The sequence below is a fragment of the Caretta caretta genome, chromosome 1 (genome assembly GCF_965140235.1).
Source record: "Caretta caretta isolate rCarCar2 chromosome 1, rCarCar1.hap1, whole genome shotgun sequence".
Taxonomy (NCBI): Eukaryota; Metazoa; Chordata; order Testudines; family Cheloniidae; genus Caretta; species Caretta caretta.
The window spans coordinates 53,747,957-53,773,618 of NC_134206.1; the positions used below are offsets into that span (position 1 = coordinate 53,747,957).

At 41.5% G+C, this 25,662-nt stretch overlaps 1 protein-coding gene across 1 annotated transcript in view; it reads right to left on the reverse strand.

Moving 5' to 3' along the window:
• TRPC4 (transient receptor potential cation channel subfamily C member 4) overlaps nucleotides 1-25,662 on the reverse strand; it is a 214,576-nt gene that overhangs the window by 138,507 nt on the left and 50,407 nt on the right. Inside the window, exon 2 of the mRNA XM_048848360.2 lies at nucleotides 812-1,216. Coding sequence (XP_048704317.1) covers nucleotides 812-1,189 — 378 coding nt within the window. The 5' untranslated portion in view covers nucleotides 1,190-1,216. The remainder of the gene's footprint in view (nucleotides 1-811; nucleotides 1,217-25,662) is intronic.

The window sequence follows — 25,662 nt, forward strand, 5'->3', positions numbered from 1 at the left end:
TTTACATCCTACCCTGCCTCAATAGGGCCTTACAGTGGGTCTGGCATGGAGGATGTTGGCCACCTAAAGGAGGATGACTTAGTGCAGTCAGGGGGAGGTATAGAGGGACACACCTTAAAGCCTTTTTCAATTTACTCTAAAAAAGATTTTCTATATAATGATGCATCCTTTGAGTGATGATGGGGAGAAAGAACAGGTTTGCCTTCACTCCTATGAGAGCAGGTTGAGGGCCCATCGCTATGCGCACAGACAAGGCTGAGGTTCTGACCATGAAGACCAGGGGTCACACTGACCATGCCTCACAGTCACTGAAGTGGTTGATGGTCTCCACATCAAGGGTGAAATCCTGACTCCATTAAAGTCAATGAGAGTGTTGCCATTGACTTCAATGGGACCAGGATTTCACCCCTAGTGTTCTCTTCCTATTAGGTTGCAATTCTGCATGAAGCAGGATTTTGCCCTAATACGTCCAGGAATCATTTCACCAATGAAATGGCAGAATTATCTGAAATAGAATTAACGTTGAAAGGAAACACCCAGTTTTCTCCAAAGCCGTTCACCTATCCCAGAAAAGCACTTATTTTTATCCCCCATGTATTAGCATGAATTATATTATCTTATTGAACAGAATACCCAATGCTAAGAACAGAGACACTCAAACCAAAATGAAAATGATACAGATCATACTGAAAACACTACACGTTGAATTTGAAATAGTCATTTTTTTTTAAACTCTTGGCTCCCTTTTGATAATTCCTGGCATATTCCTACTGGCTTGCAAACAAAGAGCAAGAGTGAATTTTGCACATACCTGTTTCTCCCCACTTGGCTTTTTGTGATTTAATAGAAGTTCCACAGCTCCAACTACCTCCTTTCGTATGGCATGCAGCAGAGCATCTCCGAGATACACATTAAAGCTTAAGAGCAGCTCAATGAGCTCCAGGTTCTCATTTTCAATTGCAATAAGGAGAGCTGTTCTTCCAAGAGGGTCGATGCAATTAATATTGATCTTGAAATAAATTTCGGCTTCCTCCAGAGCTTTCTTCACACTGGCATAATCTCCTTTCTCCACAGCATTCAAGTAGGCTTTCTCGGCGGGGGAGAGTTCGGACTCTGCTCGCACTATACGAAGAGGGATGCGGTCTCTGTACGGGGCATTGATGCTTCTTTTGTAATAGAACTGGGCCATATTTTATGCCATACTAATACTTTGTCTCTGCAATTTAAAAAGAAAGTGTGCTTCAGTTACGCATTCCTGGAATACAGTTCAGCTTATGATTACTATTACTATATATGAATTATAGTAGCATTTAGAGGTACTGTACAAACACATAATAAGAGATGGGCTCTGCCCAGAAAAACCTGTGGTATAAATAGACAACACAGACAAAGGCCAAAAGAGGAAACAGAGAATAAAAGAGATGAAGTGCCTTGGCCAAGGTCACAGTGATCAAGCCAAGCACTCAGGTCTCCCCACGTTGAGTCTGGTGCCATATCAATTAGATTTTGCTTCTTCCTGGCACATTCTATCAAGCCTAAGATGGACCTAATTTGCACAGTTCAAATCCAGATGTGAACTTTCTAAAGTCTGGAGTATTTGTATCTGATTCAGCCTTATTACTATTAAACTAATATATTCTAGCAAGTATCCTGAATCTGATTTGTAAGCTAGAGTTAGAAATTAAAAAGGTAAAATAACATTTATACATTGCCCATGATACGCTTAATATGTAAAAATCCCCAGAATTAATAGATAATGGCCAAGAGTTTGGTTTAATCCTTAGCACGTTCTAAACTAAAACAAATATCCAATCGCAATTCTAATATCTTAAACATCACCAAGCATGTATTGCCTCTGTTATTGTATTCTTTGCCCATGGGAGACCATGGCAATATCTGTTCCTTCTGTCAGGGCAACAATTAGCTGGTTACCTCTGTGGTCTAAAAGAAAGTAGTAACATGATGGGATCTAAACTGTTAGGTTACATGATCAATAAAATACCCCCTTGCAGTTCAAGTAGAGAGGCAGCATTGCCCAGTGGTTAGAGAGACTGGGTGTCAGGTGATCTAAGTTCTTTCTCTCTCTGTCTCTCTCTGTGAGAATTTGTGTAGCTCACATAACACTTAGCCTCTGAACGGTAGTGAGCCCCTTATTTTACAACCCCTCCATCCAATTTAGGAGTGGCATTGATGGGCTCCAGTCTTGCTCAGGAAGAAGGAGGAATTATTTCTAAGGGCCTTGAGAATGGTGAGTCATACAAAACAAGAGGATAATGTGGGGAACCTTGGGTATTTGACAGAGACATGGAGAAAATCCTCTGAAGGAGGGGGAAAACCCAGTAAAACACGTGTGTATCAGAAGGGTTGCTAACCCTCCAGGATTGCCCTGGAGTCTCCAGGAATTAAAGATTAATCTTTAATTAAAGAGTATGTTATGTGATGAAACCTCCAGGAATATGCCCAACCAAAATTGGCAACCCTAGTATCAAACCCTAGTTAACAAACTACAACTAATTTTACGTAATCCTATGTAAGTGGTATGAGGAAAGTCAGTAACCAAGCTGCATATGTCCTTGTTCTGTGTACCTTCTTTTCTAAATGTTTCCCTTTAAGTGACTGATCAACTTGCTCACCATCCCCTTACCACCTGAGTTCCACGCCCCTCCGGCACCAGAACCCTCCTTTACCACCACCGTCCAACCCCCAGGCTGAAATTTATTCCTCCCTCCCCCCACATGGCTCTTCTCCTTCCAGAGTCAATACTTGGGGCAGTTGAGCTGATAAACCTAGGCTTTGTTATGTCCCAGCTCCCCTCCACCTTCCATTTCTCACGCTGTCCCCTTCCCCATCTACACTCCTCCCAGGTCCCTGCTTTCAACCCCCACCCACCCTCCTCCCCACTTCCCCCCTCTACCTCCGCACTGCTCTCCCACCTCCACACTTTCCCCTGCGAAGGTCTCTGCTTCCTCACCCCAGATCCAGCTTCTTGCACCTTCCACCACTCCCCCACCCCAGACCCCTGCTTTCCCTCCCATCCCCAACTCCAGTTTGCCCCACCAGGTCCCTGCTTCCCCCATCACCACCATTTCCCCCACTCCCCTCTGGTTCCCTGCTTCCTTACCCTGCTCCATTGCCTCTGTCCCCCTTCCCCCATGGATCCCTGCTTCCCCTACCACCACTGCCCCATTCTTCTGGTCCCTGCTGCCTTCCCCTCCCCCACATAGCCACACACTCTCTTCCCTCCCCAAGTCCTCACTTTTTCTCTTGCCATTCTGCTCCCCCCCCACTAGGTGCTTGCATCTCCCCCTAAAAACCCTCCCTCTAAGGCTCCCTTACTTCTCTTAGACTGCAGCCCACAGACTACCTCCCCACATAGTAGATCACCTGCTGCATCTAATATGTGTAGACAGCTATGGGGGGAGGAAGGGGGGAGAGATTCCTCCCCCTGCAGCATCAAGCAATCTGTGTCCTGACTTCCTCAGAATCAGGCTTTTCTGGTGCTCTGATTTTCACTGAAACCAGTGGGGTTCTGCACACAGATGACGAAAATACTGCTGGAAATTCTGGGATTGACTGGGTTTAGTATTCAAAAATTATTGTGCTACATACAAACAGACAGAGAAATGCCCTGAAGTTGAGTGCCAAGAACTCTGGATGTTCCTGATATCCTTATAAATCTCCAGTCCTTTGTGAATCTTAAGTTATTGGCTTCAAAGATTTCCTTGGCCACTGAGTTCCACAGTTTAATTACTAGCTGTGTGCAAAAGAATTTTCTTTTATCAGGGTTGAGTTGCCCACCTGTTAATTTGAATTATTTGTGTTTGATTTAAAAGAAACTGTTATTTCTCTCCCTTTCTCTCCTGGGCATGGTACAAAATAAATGGGGTATATTCATCTCTATTGCAACTCCATTTATTTGAAAGAAAGTCAGAGATTAATTTGACCCCATGAGATAAGAGAAGATGGAGATGCTTATGGCATAATATGATCAGAGTGGTTTATTGGAAGAAAAGTTCAGACAACATTATGATGAACTTTTAATTTTTTTATGGTATTAGTCTTTCTTAACTCTTAGATAGGCATTAAGGTGGCCTCAGGCTTTCAGAAATCTCTGGAGAATATGTGTTACTAACATCTTCATTCTTGGACCAGGAAATAACAAGGAAGAACAAAAACAAATTGTAACCTTTCCCCCTCTTGCTGCTGACATGCGTTTAACAAACACATTTTCCTAAATAACACTTTTCCTTCTTTTGGTAATTGTTGATTGTTTTTGTTGTTTTTCTCTTTCTATTTTCAGCAAATAAAGAGATCAGCCTCATGATATGAGGAGCTCATCTGAACTAAAATGTTTAGAAACATAATTAATTCATAGAGCTTGATTACTGGTGTAATGCCCCCCTGAATGATTTACAATATATTCATGAGTCATAATAATGCACAAGGTGTTTACAGATGTATCAAACTACCAGTTTCGTGCTTGGCCCTCTCTACAGATAAGTGGAAGTGCATCGTCAAGTATCTTGAAATATAGATTGACAGTGGCACATGTTGGTATCTTTACTCAGAGCTAGATGTGCCCTCATGCAGAAATAGCAAACGAGGACAGGAACTCCAGAGGTTTTCCTCTGAATTCTTCTGCTGTGGGCTGGATTTGTTCCCATCATGAAAGAAACCAGAGATCCAGTCCACCAATCCACTGGGATGGGGACTGAGAGGAAACGAGAACACTGATTTGTAAAGTGATGGTTCTTGAAGATCTGTGTGCTGGTCATAAGGACTGTGCAACCTTTGCAGAATCATTGCAACAGAGAAGAAACACCATCCCTTAATTTAAAAATCAAGAGACAAGTCAAAAACCCACTGCTTAAAGTACAGAGAAGGCAGAGCTAAGCAAATGTGAATTTACAACTGATTTAATCTGCCACAGACTCTACAGATCTGCTACAGAACCACAGAGTGTTTCAAAGGAAGGATACTGAAGAGACAAATTAGGTGCTCTAAAAATTGGAACCTTAGGAACCATAAGATGCTCATCAGACCCAGAAGGTAATATGCATCTTTTGTGACAAATTTCTGTCCTGAGTTGCACACAAGCATTAAAGTCCATGGGATTGCACCTGGTGTAATAGAGGGCAGCATTTGGCCCTATGAATCTAAGATATAACTTGATGAAGCAAACCAGAGACTGAGAAAGGAGATCTTGCAAATAAAGGGCCTGATCCCAGCAGGTGCTCTGCTTTTTGGACAAAATGGTCAGTACCCATTGCTCCCTATGAAGTGAGTGAGATGAGCAGAGGGCACCTTACACCTTCCAGAAAATGCTTATTACCTGGCAGGATCAAACCTAAATGAGCAAGATCATCGACTGGAGCTATAAATGAGCAAAAGAGTCTTAACGTTGAACTGGCTCACTGGATGTCAGTGCCGCCTACCCCTCTGTTGTACTTAGGAAATCAATGAGCTAGAATTCAACATGCAATGAGTTCAGGACTCCTGCTAACCTACCAACAATGAGATAAACAGTGAAAAATAATGTTACTTTAAAAATTAATAGAACAACATTGATCAGCTCTGACTTTCAATTTGTAGGCTCAAATTTACATGATCTCCTTCAGTTTATTGTATCTTTCACAAATGACTCCTCCAAACGTACCTACATTTATTTTGCAAGACTGCACAAAGCAATCTTTGTTTTAATATAAAACAAAAGACTTAACTGAAATATTCAGAAACACAAGCCTCACTCAGTAATGGAGACTTTACACATTTCAGAATTATCTAGGGATGATTACTTTTAGATCACTGGGAATATTATGTTTTGAAAAATCTGCATTTTGCACACATCTTCAAATACAGAATTACTTGCAAAACGCATTTAGCCCTGGTTTCCATATCCAGAAAAATGATCATGAGCACAGCTGGTCAAATGATTCAGTCCAAATCACTTAGCTTACAAATGTTTCTATCTTTCTACAAATATTTGCAAATAGTGATTTTTATGACTGAAATAGCACTAGAGATGGTTGAACAAACAGTTTGTAAATAGTTTCATTTTATATATATAAATCATGTACAATTATGTGATTAAATTTGACTGGCTTACAATACATACTACATAAAGTGTGCACTATGCAAATTAAGATATGTTAAAAGACAAACTTCCAAATTATATTGCTGTCTGATTAATAAAATAAACCATTAAAATTACTGTTAAAATGGGAAGATTTAGATACAGCTTATTCTGAACCTAAGTGGATGAAAGTTGGAAAACTAGTGCAAAGTGCTAAATTAAAGCTAATGTAGTGTAGACCTCTGGCTCATACACTGGACCCCATACAAAATGAATTGTCTAGGCTTAGGAGGCACTGCTTCATATTTATGACTCCCTCACCAATGAAGCAGTCTCGAAGTCCTTAGTACTTCTATTCAGTCTCGGCTGCATGTGCAGCTTTAATTCAGCCCCGCTCCCCTTTGCACGTGCGGATTATGATACAGTCTTTAATTAAACAAACAATCACATACTATTTTTTCCACTGCATACTTCTCCCTGGCCTTAGACTACACAAGAGTCCCTCCACATAACTGCATGAAATTGGATCGCCACTCTTTTGGGGAGGGTAGAAGGTGGCTGGCTTCCAGGTCATGCTCCCCTTAGAATCAGAAAGAATTATTTGGTAAATTGGAGTTACTTTTGGTGGAACCCACACTAACTTCCCAACCCCCCTTTGTGCCTTCTATTTTTTGGGGCATAGGTCTGGGAAGATGGCGAATGACAGCATGTCTCCTTCAGGTGCTGTACAAGAGGTCAGGCCCCTGGGAGGATGGTAGGGAGCTCTGTAAAATCCACAGGAGTGATTTCTGAGTTCACCATTGAGCCATTGTTATTCTTGAGGGGAGAAAGTTACTTTAACTCCAGCAGCTTTAACTCGTGTAGGTTTGCATGTACATTTTACCCTTTTGTGGGATAAGCAGTGGGAGAGTAGCATATGCTACCACAATGTGTAAGGAGCACTTTGGATTTTGTTTGTAGGTTTGCTTTTAGGACTAGTTGTGTGAGTTAGGTGAGGACCTCATAGGTAGTGAATGTGGAACACTATGCTCAAGAAACCTGCACATTTAGGACAAGTGCAGAACACATTTCTCTATGATCAATTTAACATATTTTATGTGTATTATTCATGGCAGGGATTGATGGAAGAGTGAGATCTTTTAAAGTCTATATCTGTGATAGACTCACTTTAATCTGACAAGAAGTCCTATTTGATATAAGACCACTCTTAGGGCCAAGGACTGGGCGAATGGAACTAATTTCATCTGAGAAACAAACAGCCATTTATGTGGCAAGAGAAATTGAATTTTGGGGGTGCTCCTTTTGAGGTTGCCCTTTAAGTTGGTAGCTCTTACTTGCTCTAAAGAAGCCAGGAACCCCAACTGACAGCAAAACCCATTGATTCTAAGGAGTATGCAAGGAATAATGGATGTTGGAGACAGATTGTCATGTCTCCCTCTGAGATTACCTCTCTGAATAAGATCACACCAGGTCACAAAGTCAACTAGTGTACCCCTATATGGATTCAAGAGATACTGGACTTGAGGGCTAGAATTCTCATTGACTGCCCTAACTGACTGCCAGGTGTTGTCTCCCAATACTCAGTCCTAGTGGTTGGAATGGAGGTTGAAGCCAGGATTGGGATTGGGCCAAGGGTAGTGCTGGAACTGAGATCTGGGGTCAGAATCAAGAGAAGAGTCCATAAACAAACCAAAATCAGTACCATAGCCAGAATTCAGGTGCAGGCGAGAGGTCAAAGCTGGATGGTCAGAGTTTGTGGACAAGGCAAATCAGTAGCATAGCTGGAGTCTAGATAGAGGCCCAAGGTCGAAGCTGGGTGGTCAGAGTCCGAGGGGTCAGGAGGCAGAAACAAGGCTAGAGCAGGACAGTGGCCAGGCTGCAGCAAGGTCTGAGTAGGGAAGGACAAGACTGGGGCAGGAACAAGAACTGCATTAAGAGCAGGCTGGAAATGGAGAGAGTCTGTTGTGCAGCCGGAGGGCTCCTGGTTGAGTAGTGGTGTTGCACAGACTGATCTGCAGCTCTGCTGAGGTTGGGAAACTACCTGAGCCTGGGGGTCATGTGCCCAGGCTCTGCTCAGAGGTAGGCTGCTGCCACATGCCTGAAGGCTGAGTCACTGCAGGCTCTGTGGGTAAGGTATGTTAGTCCCGCTGAAATGTTGCCGCCTGCCTGAGGGATGACTCACTGAAGCTGTTTTGGGGGGGGGGGGGGTGCTTATTGAAGCACTGGGAATGGGAGGGTGTAAATCTGCCCACATCTAAAGGCTGCACCACTCAGCCTAAGGGGAAGAGTCACTGGACCCAGGCATCAAATGAGTTCCAACAACAAATGCAAAAACGGGGATGGGAGTGAGGGTCACAAGTATAAAAGCAGAGATCCAGAGGGGAACACTCAGCAAAGAACACCTGACAGTGCCCACTGTTCCTCAAAGGTGTCCAGGGAGCCAGTGGACATAGCCTAGAGGAACTCTGCATGGAGACATGACTTCAGGAGGGATTGGAAATAGGCCCCACAGACCCAAAGCACCTTGCCATCCAGCTTCCTCCTGCTGACGTGGTGGATGGTCACCTTGGCCAGCACCAGGAGGAAGTTGATGAAGAGGTCTCTTGACTTTGTGAGGATACAGCTAGAGTGTGTAAATCAGGAGGTGCGGGGGAAAGTTCAACCAGAACTGGAGGAGGAGGTTCTGGAGGAGCCAGGAGAGGAACTGCAAACTGGTGCACTCAATATAAAAGTGTGCTAGGGTCTCCCTCTTGCTGCAGAAAGAGCAGGTGTCAGGAGAGTTGGTGAACCACTCCATGTACACGCCCATACTCACAGCTCCATGAAGAAGTCTGTTGCAGGGACACCTATTGAGGCTCTGGGGATGGGGATGTGTAAATCTGCCCACATCTAAAGGCCATGCCTCTCAGCCTAAGGGGAGGAGTTACCTGACTCAGGTCTCAAGTGAATTTAGGGGACAACAAATGAAAGAACAGGGATGGGAGTCAGGGTCACAGAGTCAAAAGCAGAGAGCCAGAGGAGGACATGGAGCAGAGAACCCTGGACACCACCTCAAAGGCATCGAGGAATCCAGTGGCTACAGTCTAGAGGAACTCCGCCTGGAAACATGACCTAAGGGAGGAGTGGAAAAGGCCCCAAAGTCACAGCTTCCTCCTTCTGATGTGTGGATGGCCACCTTAGCCAGCGCCAGGAGGAGATTGGTGAGGGGGTCTCACGACTTTATGGGGCCATGGATGCAGTGTGCAAATATCAGGAGGTGCAGGGAGAAGTGCAGCCAGAACCTGAGGATAGAGTACTGGAGGAGCTGGAAAAGTGGCTGGAACCTGGTGCACTCAATGCAATTGTGTGCCAGGGTCTCCCTCATGCCACAGAAGGGGCAAGTGTCAGGGGAAGTGGTGAACTGCACCAGGTACATACCTGTGCTCATGGCTCCATAAAGGGGTCTGTTGGAGGGGCAGCTGAGCAAGCGGCCCTGGTTTGGCTGTGGGTTTGCCTCCCACTGACATCGAATAAAAGACAAACAAACTAGCAGTCTGGAGAACAGAAACAATGAAACTAAGACATAAACATTGAACATGATTACATAGATTGTACCTTTCTAGATTAGCTCTTGTCAAATTTAAGACTAGATATACTTGCATTACTTTGGTTTGAATAAATTATTTTCTTAATAAATGTTTTGCTACAACCCATTGGTTTTAGGTAGTTGTGTGGAAATGTGTTGCAGGCTATCACAGAAGGCATGAAACACTTCACCTCCAGAGCCAGTGTCACTCGAGATGTTGGTCAAAAAGAATACAGACTACGGGCAGGTCTATACTACAGGGCTAAGTTGACCTAAGTTATGAAACTCCAGCTACATGAATAATTTAGCGGGAGTCAATGTACCTTAGGTCGACTTATTGCGATGTCTACAGCGTGCTGGGTCGATGGGAGAAACTCTCCTGTCAACTTACCTTATGCTTCTCGTTCCAATGGAATATCGGAGTTGATGGGACAGCAATCAGTGGTCGATTTAGCGGGTCTTCACTAGACCTGCATTGATTGCTGCATGTGGAGACAAGCCCTCAGGGATCCTCTCCCAAGAGTGAAAAATGTTTAATGACCAAGTTTAAGGGGCTTATGAGAATTATATCATTAAGTACTATATACAGGATTTGTTTTCCCATTAAAATATGTGAAGTATGACTCAGTTGATGACTTAAGTGATATGGAGACATTAGAGTGGAATTACCTCAGCTGGTGTAGATCAGCATAGCTCTGAAGTCAACAAAGCTACATGAGTTTACAGAAGCTCAAGAACTGGCCTGTTTAACACTTCTTCAAATAAAGCCCAAGTTGGCAGCAACACAGGATCAAATCCTGCTTGCCTCACTCACACAGCTATCCCCAATTAGATCAGTGTGGCTACTTGTGAGTAGAGTGAGCAAGGTTCAGCTCAGAGTTCTTATTTGCTGATAGCTGCTTAGTGGTATATACAGGTTTCAGAGTAGCAGCCATGTTAGTCTGTATTCACAAAAAGAAAAGGAGGACTTGTGGCACCTTAGAGACTAACAAATTTATTTGAGCATAAGCTTTCATGAGCTGGTCTCCTCAGTTCTATTTTTACTGGACAGCTGCCTTCATTAAAAAATTGACTACTGCAACTAGCTCTAACTGCACTCATGCTGGCCTTCTCAGGAAAGAGTAGGAATGAACATGGAGCCTTCACCGCTTGCTCATCCTTACTGGTGGATCTTTCTGGATCAGGGTTAAGGCATATTGGCGGAGCAACATAAGAGAAACTTCCTTGCCGCTGTCTGAACTGGACTTTTTCTGTGAATTCACAGACGACTCCAGTCTGCAAGGCTGTCAGCCTGGTACCTACCATTGATTGGAGGCAGTCAATTTGGGGGGGGGGGGGAGGGGAGGGGAGGAAAGAGAGAGCAGGAGATTACCCAGAGAATACTTTAAAGGAGAGAATACTCCATCCAATTTAGTTGACTTCACTATCTCCTTGGCCAGTGTTATCCTCCAGATTAAATCAGAGGGGCTCTCTCCAACTTCATCTTTTACAAAGCAAAGCTTTCAAGGCTCGCTGCACTAACCAGAGTTTCTTTATGTAACAGTTCCAACAATAGCACAGACATTGTGCTCTAATGGTGAAATCCTGAAGTATTCATTCAATATAGGCTTCTCTCTGAAGAGAGACCTGAGAGAGGTGTGCTGCAGTGATTCTTCGACACTCTAGGATGTTTATGTGCAGATTCATGTGTTTTCTGTGCTTCAGATAGTGAAGCTCTAAGGGAAGGTGTGATTTGGTCAAAAAAGGGGTGTGGTTGGCATACTGCCTAACCATTACAAGCTCTTCTGGCTAATAAAAACTTTCAGATGTGGCCCATGTCAGACACATAAATTAAGGACCCCCCCCCCCCCCCAAGAATAAACTTAAACTATCCATAAGCACCCTCTACTGATGTAGAGCTGATACGGAGCCAGCAGTGAACATGTCTGTGTATAAATATACTCACTAGTATAAACATCCTAATGCAGTCTGCTGCACTCAGAATCTTATGTGGATTTTGAGGGGGTCCCAAAAGGAGACTTATTTTGTTAAAGAAAAACAAAACGGAGTAAAATTTGAGAATCAAGGATTAATGAGGGGGAGCTGGGCAGGCTTTTAAGTTGATTGGCTAATATTCTCCCAGGTCCTGAGAGATACTGGACCCAGGTTGAATACTGAAAGAAATGTGACTCAGAATCTCTTCTACATTTTATTAAAACAAAAATAAAATCAAGACAATATATCACTGAAGCAAAGGTTCTATTAATAATATTAAACTAAACTAACAAAGCATTATAACTATCAGACCAAAATCAAACTGAGATCTAGTAAAAAAAACTAGACTCAATATTTGACTGGCCTTCTATTGGCCTCCTGATTGCCTTCTATGATGAGATAACCAGCTCTGTGGATATGGTGGAAAGTGGAGTGGCCTGTTTGTTGGTGTCATGACTTCCCCTTCCTGAGGTGATCAGTTCTGGGGGTTCTGGAATGTCAGTCTTCCCTCAGGTGGCTTGTTGACCTGGAAAGTGAGGCTTTTGAACCTTATCCTTGATTCTTATGGTTTGCAGACTTGGCTTAATCCATCTGCATTTCAACACCACCCTCCAAGGTCTTTGGGCAAATCAGGCGCAGCACTATCTTGAAGCCATGCAACCTGGTCGAGTCAGGTTTGGTAAGTCTGTGACAACACCCAAAATATCAAAAATCCAGATACATGAAAAGGTCTTTAAAAAGACATTATGCCACCACAAGTTAATGGAAAGTTCAATGTAAAAATCTTGTAAAATAGCTAATGGGGCGGGGATGAGGGGACGACGACAAAACTAGCAACCAAACCCGATCACTTAAAATTCATCCTTTAGTAAAATTAAAAATAAATTCAAACTTATTTTCAGTCTCATCACCTCCAGCTCCTTCTTAGTGACAAGGCATTTACAATCAATTTTCTATTTTGGAACTGGGCTATAAATCAAACAGCTTATCTTCTTCATCTCGGTCATGGAAAGTTATTTTAAAGCTCACTGAGATGAAACCTACTTGTAACGTGACATTTTAAATTTTATATAGGGTCTGTATTCCCATATAAGCTATTCCTCTCTGACAAATAATTCTGCTCCAATATGTTTCATGTTATTTAAATATAAAACTACCCATTTGCCTCAGGACAGAAATGGGAATTAACTAACACAGGAACATTTATAATATTTAGACCATATATGATATCATGAATTCTCCGTGGTCAGAAGCTTGATTCACACTTTTACACTCCATAGGCTTCAAAGGAGTTACTTCTGGTTTTCCCTGGTGTGACTGAGTAGAATTTGATTTATGGAGTATGATACTTCCTCTTTGAGAGGGAACTAAGTAGGCACACACAAGAGGCAGTATTCACCTTTGTGGTACCCCAAACCTGGGGTCTGACTAGGTACTGGTTCAACCAGTGTCAAGCCATGGAGTTTTAACCACCTTGTGTATCCAGGTGTTAGTGTGGATTGAAGTCATACCCACAGCTGTATTCACACATTGGGAATACTCACTTGATTTGAGAATCTGGTAACAGTTGACGAAACCAAAATCAAAAAGTGGTTTAGAAAATCTCAACAAAAGGGGTCATAAGTACCAGGAATTCAATGTAGCAGGATTTCACTATAAAGCTCAGAAGCCAAGCTAAAATCATAGAGATAGGGACTATTCTGAACAACTCAGGTAAACTCCCACGTAACACAGGCCAAGATAATTTCACCAAGTGATTCCTGTACATACCCCAACCACTTGTGGTTGCAGAAGAGCATAACTTTCAGAAAATTATGTCATTGTACAAAAACCTCAGTACATGGATTAGATAGAAGTGCAGTACTTTCTCTCCTACAAGGCCAAATAATTGATGATCCAAAGAAAGGCAAAAGCAATCTCATGCTACATGTAACTAATTGTACAATGATGCACATATGAGAAAAAAATTCTTCTTTGATCCTTATGGCAGTCATCTTTCACCTTGAAGCTTGAGTTTTGATCAGCTTTATCTTAGAAAGCACAGCAATAACAGCAGTTCTCCAGCTCAGTTTAAAATCCAGTTACAATCTTTGACTACATGACCTCTTACAACAGTAAATGCCACACATTGTCTTTGCAAACTGAATGAAAAATACAACAACATTTTTTTCTGTTTGTTCTAAATGTAACCTCCATTGAGTCCCCCAACTGGGAAAGGTGGAATATTAACCTGTGGCAAACACTTTTATTATTAATTATAATATTAAACAGTAGCAAATACTTTTCTATGTGTAAATGTTTGAGTTGAGTCGTTTAATTCTGTTCTAAAATTATTTCTATCAAGGTCACAGATGTGTTACTGCACGTCTCCCATTGAGAGAAGCAGCATTGCGTGAAGTCACAGATCATACAGGGAGTGGTTTCCAAAGAGAAGGCCTACAATGGTTTATACATTGCAAATATATTTAAATTAAAAAAATCCCTGTGATGCTACTGTAATGGAGTAAGTGGTATATAAATATTAAGCACTCAAGAGCATCTGCATGTTAGGAAGTGTCTGAATTTTTTCAACATGCATCATTCCAACATGTTTTCATTACAGTACAACATGTATGAGACAAATGAACATGATACGTAGATGGTATCTGCATAATCTTTTGCTGGAGAGGTCACCTTTCAGAAAAGATGTTAAACCAAAAATGAAATAACTGGTGGTTATTCAAAAATCACATGAAACATTTTGCAAGACTGAAGCTATTCATCCTTGCATCCTGGACAAAGTCATTGTACCTAACACATGTTGTCTACTTGGATTCCCCTGGGAATTATTCTTGTGGTAGGTGAGGTTGCATCTGTAGGGCATATAGTACATAAAGTATTTTGGGTTCTTTTGAATTAAAGGTGCTATATAAATGTAAGTTACTATTAATTGTTATAGACACATATTGGGGGAAGGACTATGTCTTCTTCTGTATTTTATACAGTCTTGAGCACACTGATGGTGCCTGATTATATTCTGCCTACCTGAATTCCCCTTTATTTCAATTAGTTATTATTCTTTATTTACTGTTTTAAAGTGCTATATAGTGTGTGTGTTAAAGTGCTGATAAACCTTTGCTGTGTGTCACCCCAGAAATGGTTGAGTTCCTGCAGTCTGTTATTCACAGGGGACAAAAGACTAGAGAAATGTCAAATTATCTCTAGACAAAGATATGCTGGCAGTGTTGCTTTCCCCTTTGAGAAGGAATTTCATTTTCTCCATGATTTTCAGGCATCTGAACATTGAAAATCATATTATTTGGATGCTCACTTTTTGAAACCAACTTATTACTTTGTACTGTAAATTAAGTAAAATTGTTACAGTATTCTGAAAGGGAATAGTTTGGTTTGTCTATAGAACCTTCAAAGATTTTATGAAGGAAACTTATCCTTCGATACTATGTAGTATCTACACCATTTATACTTATAATCCTCAAGATGTTTCTAAATGGTATAAATAATAAATGCAGCTATGTAAATATACCTTCACACCAAGGTTTTTTAAATAGACTGCCTGAAGTTAGGCTCTTAAATACTTAGACAATGAAGCAAAGGGCTTGATTTTCAAAAGCAAGCACCCACCTGCTTCCATCAAAGTCAATGATAGCTGCTGGTGCTCAGCATTTCTGGAAAGTAGGACACTTATTTAAGTGCTTGCATTTGGATTTTGGAACTTAACTTTGGAGATCCGGCATAGACAATCTTGGCATCAGAGTCCTACTTAGTACAAAATAAGAGGTAAGGGCTCAATCCAAAATGTATATGAGCTGGCAGGAAAATTTGCCCGAGTGTAGGACGCAGGTAAGGAAAAGGAGAAATGAGCCCACAAGGGATTCAGAGAAATGTGGAGATACTGGACTCCGACAGCAATAAGTATCCAAGCCACATATGTATACAAAAATAACAGCAATAGCAGAAAGAAATCCACAAGGAAAATAATCAAAACCTGATTTTGAGTCCTTTCTAGTTCTGGTATCCAACTGAATGGATTAATAAGGAAAAGATGGAAATGGATTGATATTAGTACCTCTTTCTATCTAGCCACACAGTTAGCACGTCTTCTCTGCAATGCTCACCTTAACCAGAGCTTCCCTACAATCTAGTGACCTACCAATTTATTGTTTGTGAAGAATGCTTGCTAGTTTACCTGCAAAATAGCCATTACAGCCAACTGAATCGAATGCTACAAGTGGAGTTGAATCTGGGTAATGCACTGATCTCTTTAACGTTAGCAATCGTTCTGGTTTCATAACACCTAAAAACACTTTCTCTTTTTTGCCATTAAGATACAGGCACTGTATCAGATGTATTATCAATCTTGGTGAGTATATATGTTGAAAATCAATAAAAGAATCAAAACGTACATGAGCCTTCAAAGACAAAACAAAACAACAAAAACACCACCAACATCCCATTGGCAGTTAGACTTGTGAATGTAAGGAGAATTTCTTTTGAGACTCAGAAGTAGTTTAAAATCTGAAAAACAATATGGATTTTGAGCTCATTATGCCTACGCTGGAAGCTTAGGGCTAGATTGTGATGTGGACAACATGTCCAGACAGGAGTGTAAGAACACTCCCCTCCTATCTATACATGCGCTTCCTGGAACAAGGAGGATGCTGAAGAGTAATTGTGGGGTCAGGCTTACTGAGTCCCCTCTTGAGACTACTTACACACCATGCTTGGGTCAGGACAGTAACATGGGCTATCACACAGTGACATGGCAAGCAGAATTTAAGAGTTTCTGAAAACTTAAGACAAATCTCAATGGATGAAGGGGGGAAATTCTTGTAAAGTCCTCTCCCCATCTTTAGAAACAGTCATTCTGCTTGACTTCATTAAGTATCTAAGACTTGATCTCACAAGGTGCTGAGCATTCCAGGGAAATCAACAGGAGTGGAGCGTGCTCAGCATGACTTAGAAGGAGCTCAGCAATTGGCAGGATTGGGCCATAAATGAAACTTTGGCCAAGCAAAATTTCTGGGCAACCTGTCAAGCGGCATAATGTGTCCATCTGAATACGCTATTTATGCTGAAGCATCTGAGTTCACTCCCAGTGACTGGGGGACCTCACGGTATTCTAAGGTTTGTTTCTGAAAATCAACCAGCTGCTTGGATGAGAGCTTTCATCTCAAGCAATCTTATACTCTTATAATTTCACTCTCCTTGGAATGTCAGATTTATTTTATATGAGAAAATTTAAAATGAAATGTCGTGTCCTCAGAATTTTAACCAGTAGTTGATACAGACCATTTCTACCTGGTTGGGAGCTGTGAGTGAGGAGAGGTTGGGAGCTGTGAGGAGGTAGAGGCCATGGAGTGAATAAAGTAGAGCGAATGGACATCTGTCCTATGGCTCTATTGCATGAAGCCACACACATAGTGACTGCTTCACCACACATCTATTGCCTCTCAGTGTGTGCAACAAATAGTATGTGATTTTTGGAAAATTTGTTAAAAAATCTCAAGCTGCTTCTACAACACCAATCCCTCCCCCTTTTTCCCTGACCTAGTTTTCACTCCCAAAGCTGATCCACTTCATGTTCACACACCTTAGATACTATAGTGTCAATTGTTCACACATATCTTCTAATAGGCAAATTCTTTCCCACACATTCTCATAGAATCATAGAATATCTCGGTTGGAAAGGACCTCAGGAGGTCATCTAGTCCACCCCCCTGCTCAAAGCAGGACCAATCCCCAATTTTTGCCCCAGATTCCTAAATGGCCCCCTCAAGGATTGAACTCACAACCCTGTGTTTAGCAGGCCATTCTCTCAGATAGCTAATGAGAATCACATTACATTGTGCCAACATTTCATATCCACCTGACATTAAACAAGAGGACCCTGAATTGGCATTCATGGAATTTATATCAAACAGGCAGAACATGGATCAGCAGTATTCGTCCACAGCCAGCATGAGCAGTGGCAGGAACAAAAGCAGCAAGATGAGTTCAAATGTCAAATGAGAGAGAAGGTACACAAATGTATATCCAGCAAGCTGAGTTACACCATCTGACTTTGTCACCAGCTAGATCCCATTGCTGTTGTTAACATAAGCACTGATAACTTCAAGCTGTTTTTCCTCAAATTTAACCTAAATGCCCCTTACTGCAAACTAAACCACTTACTTCTTGTCCTGCCCTTGGTGGATTCAGAGAGCAATTGATCATCACCCTCTTTATAACAAGTGTTTTGTATATCTGAATACTGTTATGTCCCCACATCGGTCTTCTCTTCTCTAAACTAAATATGCCCAGTTCTTTCAACCTTTCCTCATATTTCATATGTCAATAATACTTATTGCTGTCATTCTCCTCTGGACTCTCTTCAATTTGCTCCCATCTTTCCTGAAGTGTGGTGCCTAAAACTGGATACAATATCCAGATTGGGCCTCAACAGACATGCTAAGTAAAGCAGAACCATGACTTACTGTGATGGAGTAGACTATGTCCAGTGGCTCCCTGATGGAGGCTTTGCAGCACTGCCTCACCATGCCCCAGAAAAGAGCAAACAACAGAGCTAGAGCAGTCAGTTGCTTCTTGGAGCTGAAGGAGGCAAGACCCGGCCCCGGTCCCGGTGAGGGCTACTGAAGACCACGGGAGTGAAGAAGGAGCTGAAGGGACCAAGCAAGGCCTGAGCCCAGAAGCTAGCCAGACCAGGTGAGGGTACTGTGATGGGCTGCTGAAAAGGATACACCAACTGAGGGTACTGTGATAGGCTCTTGTCCTATAACAGGAGGACAGTGTCTCCAGGGAGAAAACCTTGGTGGGAAGGTAAAGACTTTATACCCTGGAAGGGGGCTGTTTATTCCACCTACAGATAGTGTAATTCAGCCAGAGGACTGAGTCACTGAAGATCTGATGAAGAAACCATTAGCCAGGGGAGGCACTTGTGAGAGGGGGATGCCACCCCATTTTAACCAAGAACTAAGAAACAGCAGGCTCATACCTGACTAGAAGGGGGTACTTGAGAGAGGTGGGTGCTGCCCCATTCCAAAATGGGAGATTACAGACATGGCCAAAGGGAGTGCTCATGAGAGGTAGGTGCTGACCCCCATTACTTATGATGCCTCTGTTAATACACCCCAGAATGTGATAAAGGAAAAAGGCAAATGTCACTCTGTCCACAGCAGCATCACACCGACTTATATTCACTTTGTCATCCACTATAACGCCCAGTGGTACTAGTAGTACCAGGAATAAGGATTTCCCAATGATTATCACAGAAATTAGAGAAGGAATATTCGGCTCTTGTATTTCCCCCTACCAGTCCAGGATTTTGGTAACTCAAAATGAAAATGTTCTACCACTCATCTAGGGAGATATAGGATTATGGAACTAAGCTTCACTTCAAAATGCTTCCCTGATATTTGTCCTATGCTCGGTTTCATCCCATTATTTATCATTATGTCCACAATGAACTACCTAAGCAAATTTGCTCACTTCTTCCAAATCTTTAGGCTGCATGGTTGTCTGCAAGCAACTACTACAATCATCGAAAGTATCCAGGTTATACTGAGTAAATCTGTACCTTTCAGTGGGTATATAGACAACTATTTTGCAGTGCTTTAGAAGCTTGTTAATTTTCACTTTTTTCAGCATGTACATAATAAAGTTCCAAAACTAAAGTCATATTTTACATTTCTGGGAATCTGTCCTCCTTAGGCAGAAATCTTTACCACTATCTTGACTTTCAAATGCCTTTAATTATTAATCCTCCCCACACCTCCCTTTCAAAAATGAAAAGAATATAAACATGTCAGAGTGGAATGAAATAAAATGAAAAACTTCAGTTTGTATCAGGTGAGAAAGTAAAGAACCCTATCGGCTGGTGGCCAGATCTATTTCAGTGAACAACCCCACTCTGATTTGATAGCAGCTAGCAATCACAAAATAAGTAAATGCTTGAGCATTGATTTTAAACAAGCAAAGCTGGCCTGCTTTAGAGCAGCTGTTAAAGGGGAGGTAGAAGCAGATGTACCTAGGTGTCTCATCACACAAGACTTGTCTACACTAGCATTTTTCAGGATACCATTCACCGGTGCAGATCCACCAATAGCAGCACCAGTGAAGATAAAGCACACGTAGTTTACCATTTTGTTTATCCAGACCTACTGTATGCATCCTGCATGAGGCGCCTTGCGGTACCTGCACACAGGTTTGCAATGGCATATAAACATGTATGGTATAAAGTAAGTCTATTTGTGCTCCTCTACTACTGATATATTTCTGGCCATGTGGTGCACAGGAGAACACTAAGTGATTAAATATGACCAACCAGTTCATTTCCAGAGCTCAAACACCGCCACTAGTATAAAGAAGAACTAATTAGCTATAATGCTTCCCCAGCTCATTATTATTTCATGGCAGTGCTGCTATTTGAGTTTTGGGAACAAACATAAAGGGCTGGATGTGCCTGTGTATGCACTGATTTTTCTCCCTTATGCTTTACAAAGCAGGCTTGCAAAGGGCTTTCCCTCCTTTTTAGCTTCAAAGCTCTAACTAATCCCCTTCTCAGCAAGGGAGTTTCTTGCATCTGCATTGCATCATCACCCTGCATCTCCTCCTGGCTGTTGGAAAGGGATTCCCCTACCCTGCCTCTTGGTTGCTGAGAAGGCGGTTTTACGGTTTCTACGTAAACTACGTGGAAAAGTCTCTTGTCCCCTCCTTGGCAGGCAAAGGGCACCTATCCTTCTTCCCCAGAAGGTTTTTCCTTCTGTAATCCTCTGCTTTATGTAACATATTTGTACCAGTCTGATTACCTGTATTTCATCCACTCCTTATTACCGCCCTAAGGGTTGTATGAGTGTGTAAAGGAACTATTGGATTATTTCCAGGCCTCCCAAAGTCTTCCACTTATATTTTATATGCTTGATTTTTTAATACAAATTGTGAAACAGTCCAGATTCATGTACTGTGATATATGCATTATAATACAGGCTTTCACAGTATTTTCAGGTGTGTGTGTCTAGATACATGCACACCATATTCAGGTATGGTGACTTTCTTTTGGATTGCAATATAGGGGACAGTGGGGTGGAGGGTTTTTAAACTCTACCCAGTTTTTATATTGCAAGGTGACAGGCTCAAACTTGCAGAACCAGACCACCAGTGAGATTGCTTTACATCTAGCCCTAAATTTTCATCCCTACATAAAAAAAAAAAAAAATCAAATTCTGAGGCTGTGTTTTAATAGGCCCTTGTAACTGCTCTTCAGGAATTATGCAAATCAAACTGGGAAGCAAAATATTATTCAACGTAGTAAAGTATAACAAACTCTTCAAATGTGTAAATACGTCCAGAGAAGCCTCTGTAGAATGGCAGTGAATATCTTTCCATTTTGAAAGCAGCTTTTATTTATCTGTAGTCACTTATAAATCAGGACAACCATCATCCTATAGATCCCCTAAATGCTGCAGAATTATATTTCATCTGGTTATTTAAATCCAGTGACAAATTAATTAGATGCTACCATGAAACTCGGTCTTAACAATGATGGTTCATATATTCTTTACCTTTAAGAACAGCCATATTGGATTAGACAAATGATCCATCTAGCCCAGTATGCGGTCTTCTGCCAGTGCCAGATGCTTCAGAGGGAATGAACAGAATAGGTCAATTTTTAGTGATCCATCGCCTGTCATCCAGTCCTAGCTTCTGGCAGTTGAAGATATGGGGACACCCAGATCATGGGGTTGCATCCCTGACCATCTTGGCTACTAGTCATTCATGGACCTATCCTCCATGAATTATCTAATTCTTTTTTAAATCCAGTTTCACAACATTCCCATAGCAATGAGTTCCACAGGTTAACTGTACATGGTGAAGTACTTCCTTTATTAACTATGCTGACTATTAATTTCACTGGGTAGAGGAACTGAACTATATCACACAGAAAGTCAGTGGCAGAGGTAGGAATGAGGCTGGTCAATGTCCTATCCCCCAGACCACATTGTCTAGCAAGATAGATGGATTGAGCATTATATAGTTGAAGTGTCTTTAACAATGAGCTACTCCACTGTGACTGTGGGGAGTAGGGGAAATTACTAGTTATGCCTTATTCCAAAGGAACATTCTGAAAATAATATTGAATTTCATAAAATTAGTATGAGGAATAGAAATTGGGAGACCCCTCGGGACATACAAAATTCTGGGAAGGCCATTCATTTTCAGTATATTTACCCCACAAACTGAGGGTTAACAGACTCCATCTCTCCAAATCAATAACCACATGGGCAATAATTGGTTCTAGATTTCTTTGGGATGCCCTAAATATTTCTGGGAATTGGTATTCCTAAATATTTAAGATTGCCATTGATACCAATTTAAGAAAAGGTCTTTGTGGGTATATTTAACACCTAAGGCTTTTGATTTACCCCCACCCCCCAATTAATTTTATATCCTGAAGAGCCCAAATATATTAAGGGTTAGAAGGTAAGAATGGTAACCTGGGGCTTAGATATGAATGAGCATCATCTGCACAGAGCATAATTGTGGGGTTTTTTGGTCCTCCCTAATACCATGAATATGTTGATCTGCTTGGGTGGCAATGGTTAAAGATTCCACAGCTAAAATCAAACAGAGGGCACCCCTGCCTCATACCTCTCTGCAGTGAAAATGGGGAAGAACTAATACCATTGGTAACTTCTGTATCCTGGAAGTCAGGTTAGCATACAAAAGCTTAATCCAAGCAATAAATTGGTAGCAAAATATAGAAAGTTCCATGTTATGCCCTCAAAGGCCTTTTTGACATCTAAAGAAATGAGTTAAGGCCTCTTTAGAAACTCTCAAAGAGGCAATATCATCAATCAGTTGATGCAAAATATCTGAGCTACATCTATTATAAAGGAAGCCTACCTGACTTGTGTCTGATGTGTGAGAACTTTGTCCAATCACACAGCAGGAGCTTTTGCTAAAATCTTATCACCTTTGATTCAAGAAGTTGTCCTGTAATGACTACATAGTCCAAGGTCTTTTCCAGGTTTAGGAATAACTGAGGTTACAGCTTCCCAGAGTAGTCGGGAGAGTTTGCTCATTCTTGGCCTCATTGAACATATTCAATCATCCAGGTGTTAACATTTCAGAGAACATTTTGTAAAATTCAATTGGGAATCTGTCTGCACCAGGAGTCTTTCAACCTTCATTTCTTTTATAGCCTGAGTCAGTTCTGGGATTTGTAGAGGGGCATCTAAAAGTTCCTTCTGAGAGTCAGATCTGTGGCAGAGAATCCACTAAATACTTTATCTAGGGCCTTTGGACTGATTCCCTCTTCAGCTAAATATAGTTTTGAATAAAACTGAAATTGTGTATAATTTATTACTGCTGTTTGCAATATCAGCAAACTTATTTCTTTTAGTCTTTTGCTTAAGTTTATATGCCAACAGCTTACCAGATCTCTTGACAGATTCCTAGTGTTTTTTGCTTCAAGCAGAGGAAAGCCAACTCAGTCTTTCAGGACAGAAATTTGTTTTCATAACATCAGAACGCCCATCAATCTAAAATAACTGGAGAGGGGACAAAAGCAGTGGGCATCAATACCTCCATGAGGGTATCAATTCTATGTTCTCTCCATTCCTTTTTGAAAGAGGCATAGAATCATAGGACTGAAAGGGACCTTGAGGTCATCTAGTCCAGTTCCCTGCACTCATGGCAGGACTAAAGTATTTAGACTATCCCTGACAGGTGTTTGTCTAACCTGCTCTTAAATTTCCAATGAGGGAGATTCCACAACCTCCCTAGGTAATTTGTTCCAGTGCTTAACCACTCTGAGAGTTAGGAAGTTTTTCCTAATGTCTGACCTAAACTTCTCTGGATGAAATTTAAGCCCATTGCTTCTTAAGAAGCACCATGTTCCTCCCTCTGTGTAACAACCTTTTATGTACTTGAAAACGTCTCATGTCCCCTCTGGCTTCTCTTCCAGACTAAGCAAACCCATGTTTTTTTTCAATCTTACTTCATAGGTCATGTTTTCTAGACCTTTAATTTTTTTTTTGGCTCTCTGGACATTCTCCAATTTGTCCATCTTTCCTGAAATGTAGTAGCCAGAACACTCCAGTTGAGGCCTAATCAGTGCAGAGTAGAGCTGAGGAATTACTTCTCGTGTCTTGCTTGCAACACTCCTACTAATACATCCCAGAATGATGTTTGAGGTGGTCTTTTTGTTTTGTGGGGTGTCTTTTTGGCAACAGTGTTACACTGACTCATGACTCCACTATGATCCCCAGATCCCTTTCCTCAGTACTCCTTCCTAGGCAGTCATTTCCCATTTTGTATGTATGCAATTGATTGTTCCTTCCTAAGTGGACGACTTTACATTTGTCCTTACTGAATTTCATCCTATTTACTTCAGACCATTTCTCCAGTTTGTCCAGATCATTTTGAATTTTAATCCTATCCTTCAAAGCACTTGCAACCCCTCCCAACTTGGTATTGTTCACAAACTTTATAAGTGTACTCTGTATGCCATTATCTAAATCAGGGATTCCCAAATTCAGTTCGCAGCTTGTTCGGAGTAAGCTGCTGGCGGGCCGCGAGATGCTTTGTTTACCTAAAGCGTCTGCAGGTACGTCCGCTCGCAGCTCCCAGTGGCTGCGGTTCACTGTTCCCAGCCAATGGGAGCTGTGGGAAGCAGTGCAGGCCAGGCCCAGGATTGGGTCTAGAGTTTCTTTCCCATTTGAAGCTATAATAAATTGGATGGCAGTCCATGTCACTTACATAAAAACATTGTGAAAAATTTTAGAATCCTCTTGATTTGGCCCAGAGTGCCCATTTCAGTCCTGAGGACAGTAACACTGCCTTCAGTGTCAGACATTGTTCTCAGAATATTAAGCAACTTTAGAATTAAAGCATCTAGAAACTGGGAGACTATCCAATTTCTTCAGTTTACAAACTTCACATTCTGTCAGATGTCTCCTGGGACACAGCAATGTCAACATTCTTTAAGCAACAAGTATATTTTCTTTTAATAGGCTTATTAAAACCCTTTATATTCCAAGAGGTGCATTTAATTTTTGGCGTCTTCATTGTTAAAATATACCAGATAATATAAAGTCACGCTCTGAATAAATGAGAAATTGCAAATTTTTCCTGAGCAGCATACAGTTCTTTCATATCTAAGCAAAAGCTGTATCATCCAAGGGTAGGGTGTCACTTCCAAGTACATATTCTAGAGCAGCATGAAGGAAATAGGAGCAGACAGAGGAATAACATAAAGGGGGTTGGGGGGAAACAAAGCAGAAAAGGTAGTTGAGAAAGAAATTCACATTAGTATCATACATTCAAAAAAGAATGTTTAAACAGTCCAAAACATACTACCCACCCTTGCCTGGGGGACAACCAGAGCAGGCGAAACTTAGAGATTCTCACAGCCTGTGGGTCCCCAACCAATCATCACAGCTATAGTAATCCTAGAACCTTGATTCCTTAGTCCATAAGGAAGCATCATCTAACAAAACAATGCTAAATATACACCATTACTAATCAAATGTTTATTTTTTCAGGTGTTCCTTTTCTGTGAGTTAAGGCAATACGAAGTAAGTAGGATATCACGATCAACTAGCCCCCATCAACTTCCTTAAAGAAACTCTACCAGATCTCATGGAGCAAGGCAGACATTCTGTGCAGTCAGATTATTCCATAGAGGACTCAGAGTGAGGCAGGAGGCTTCACATTTTTAGTCCTTTTTCTGCCTCCTGAGGGGAACGGAATGATACTGTCTTCTCACCATTCTTAATATGGAGCATTCTGGTATTAAACTATTTCAAGTCCATCTTCCTGGTCAATTGTTTAGCTTGGTTAAAAGCTGCATTCACTGCAACCATATCACCGGTATAATCTTGAAAGAGCAGTATTTTAATTTTCTCCCCATAGCAGCGCCTTTTGTCCCCTCTGGATTTCTGTAGCATAAGCTCCTTAGTGGTAAAGTTCAGGAATTTCACAATGCTCTAAGCCTACCTCCTGGAGTAGGCTTGGGGCAAGAGTTTGGCGTGCCCATTCTGTATCAAAACAA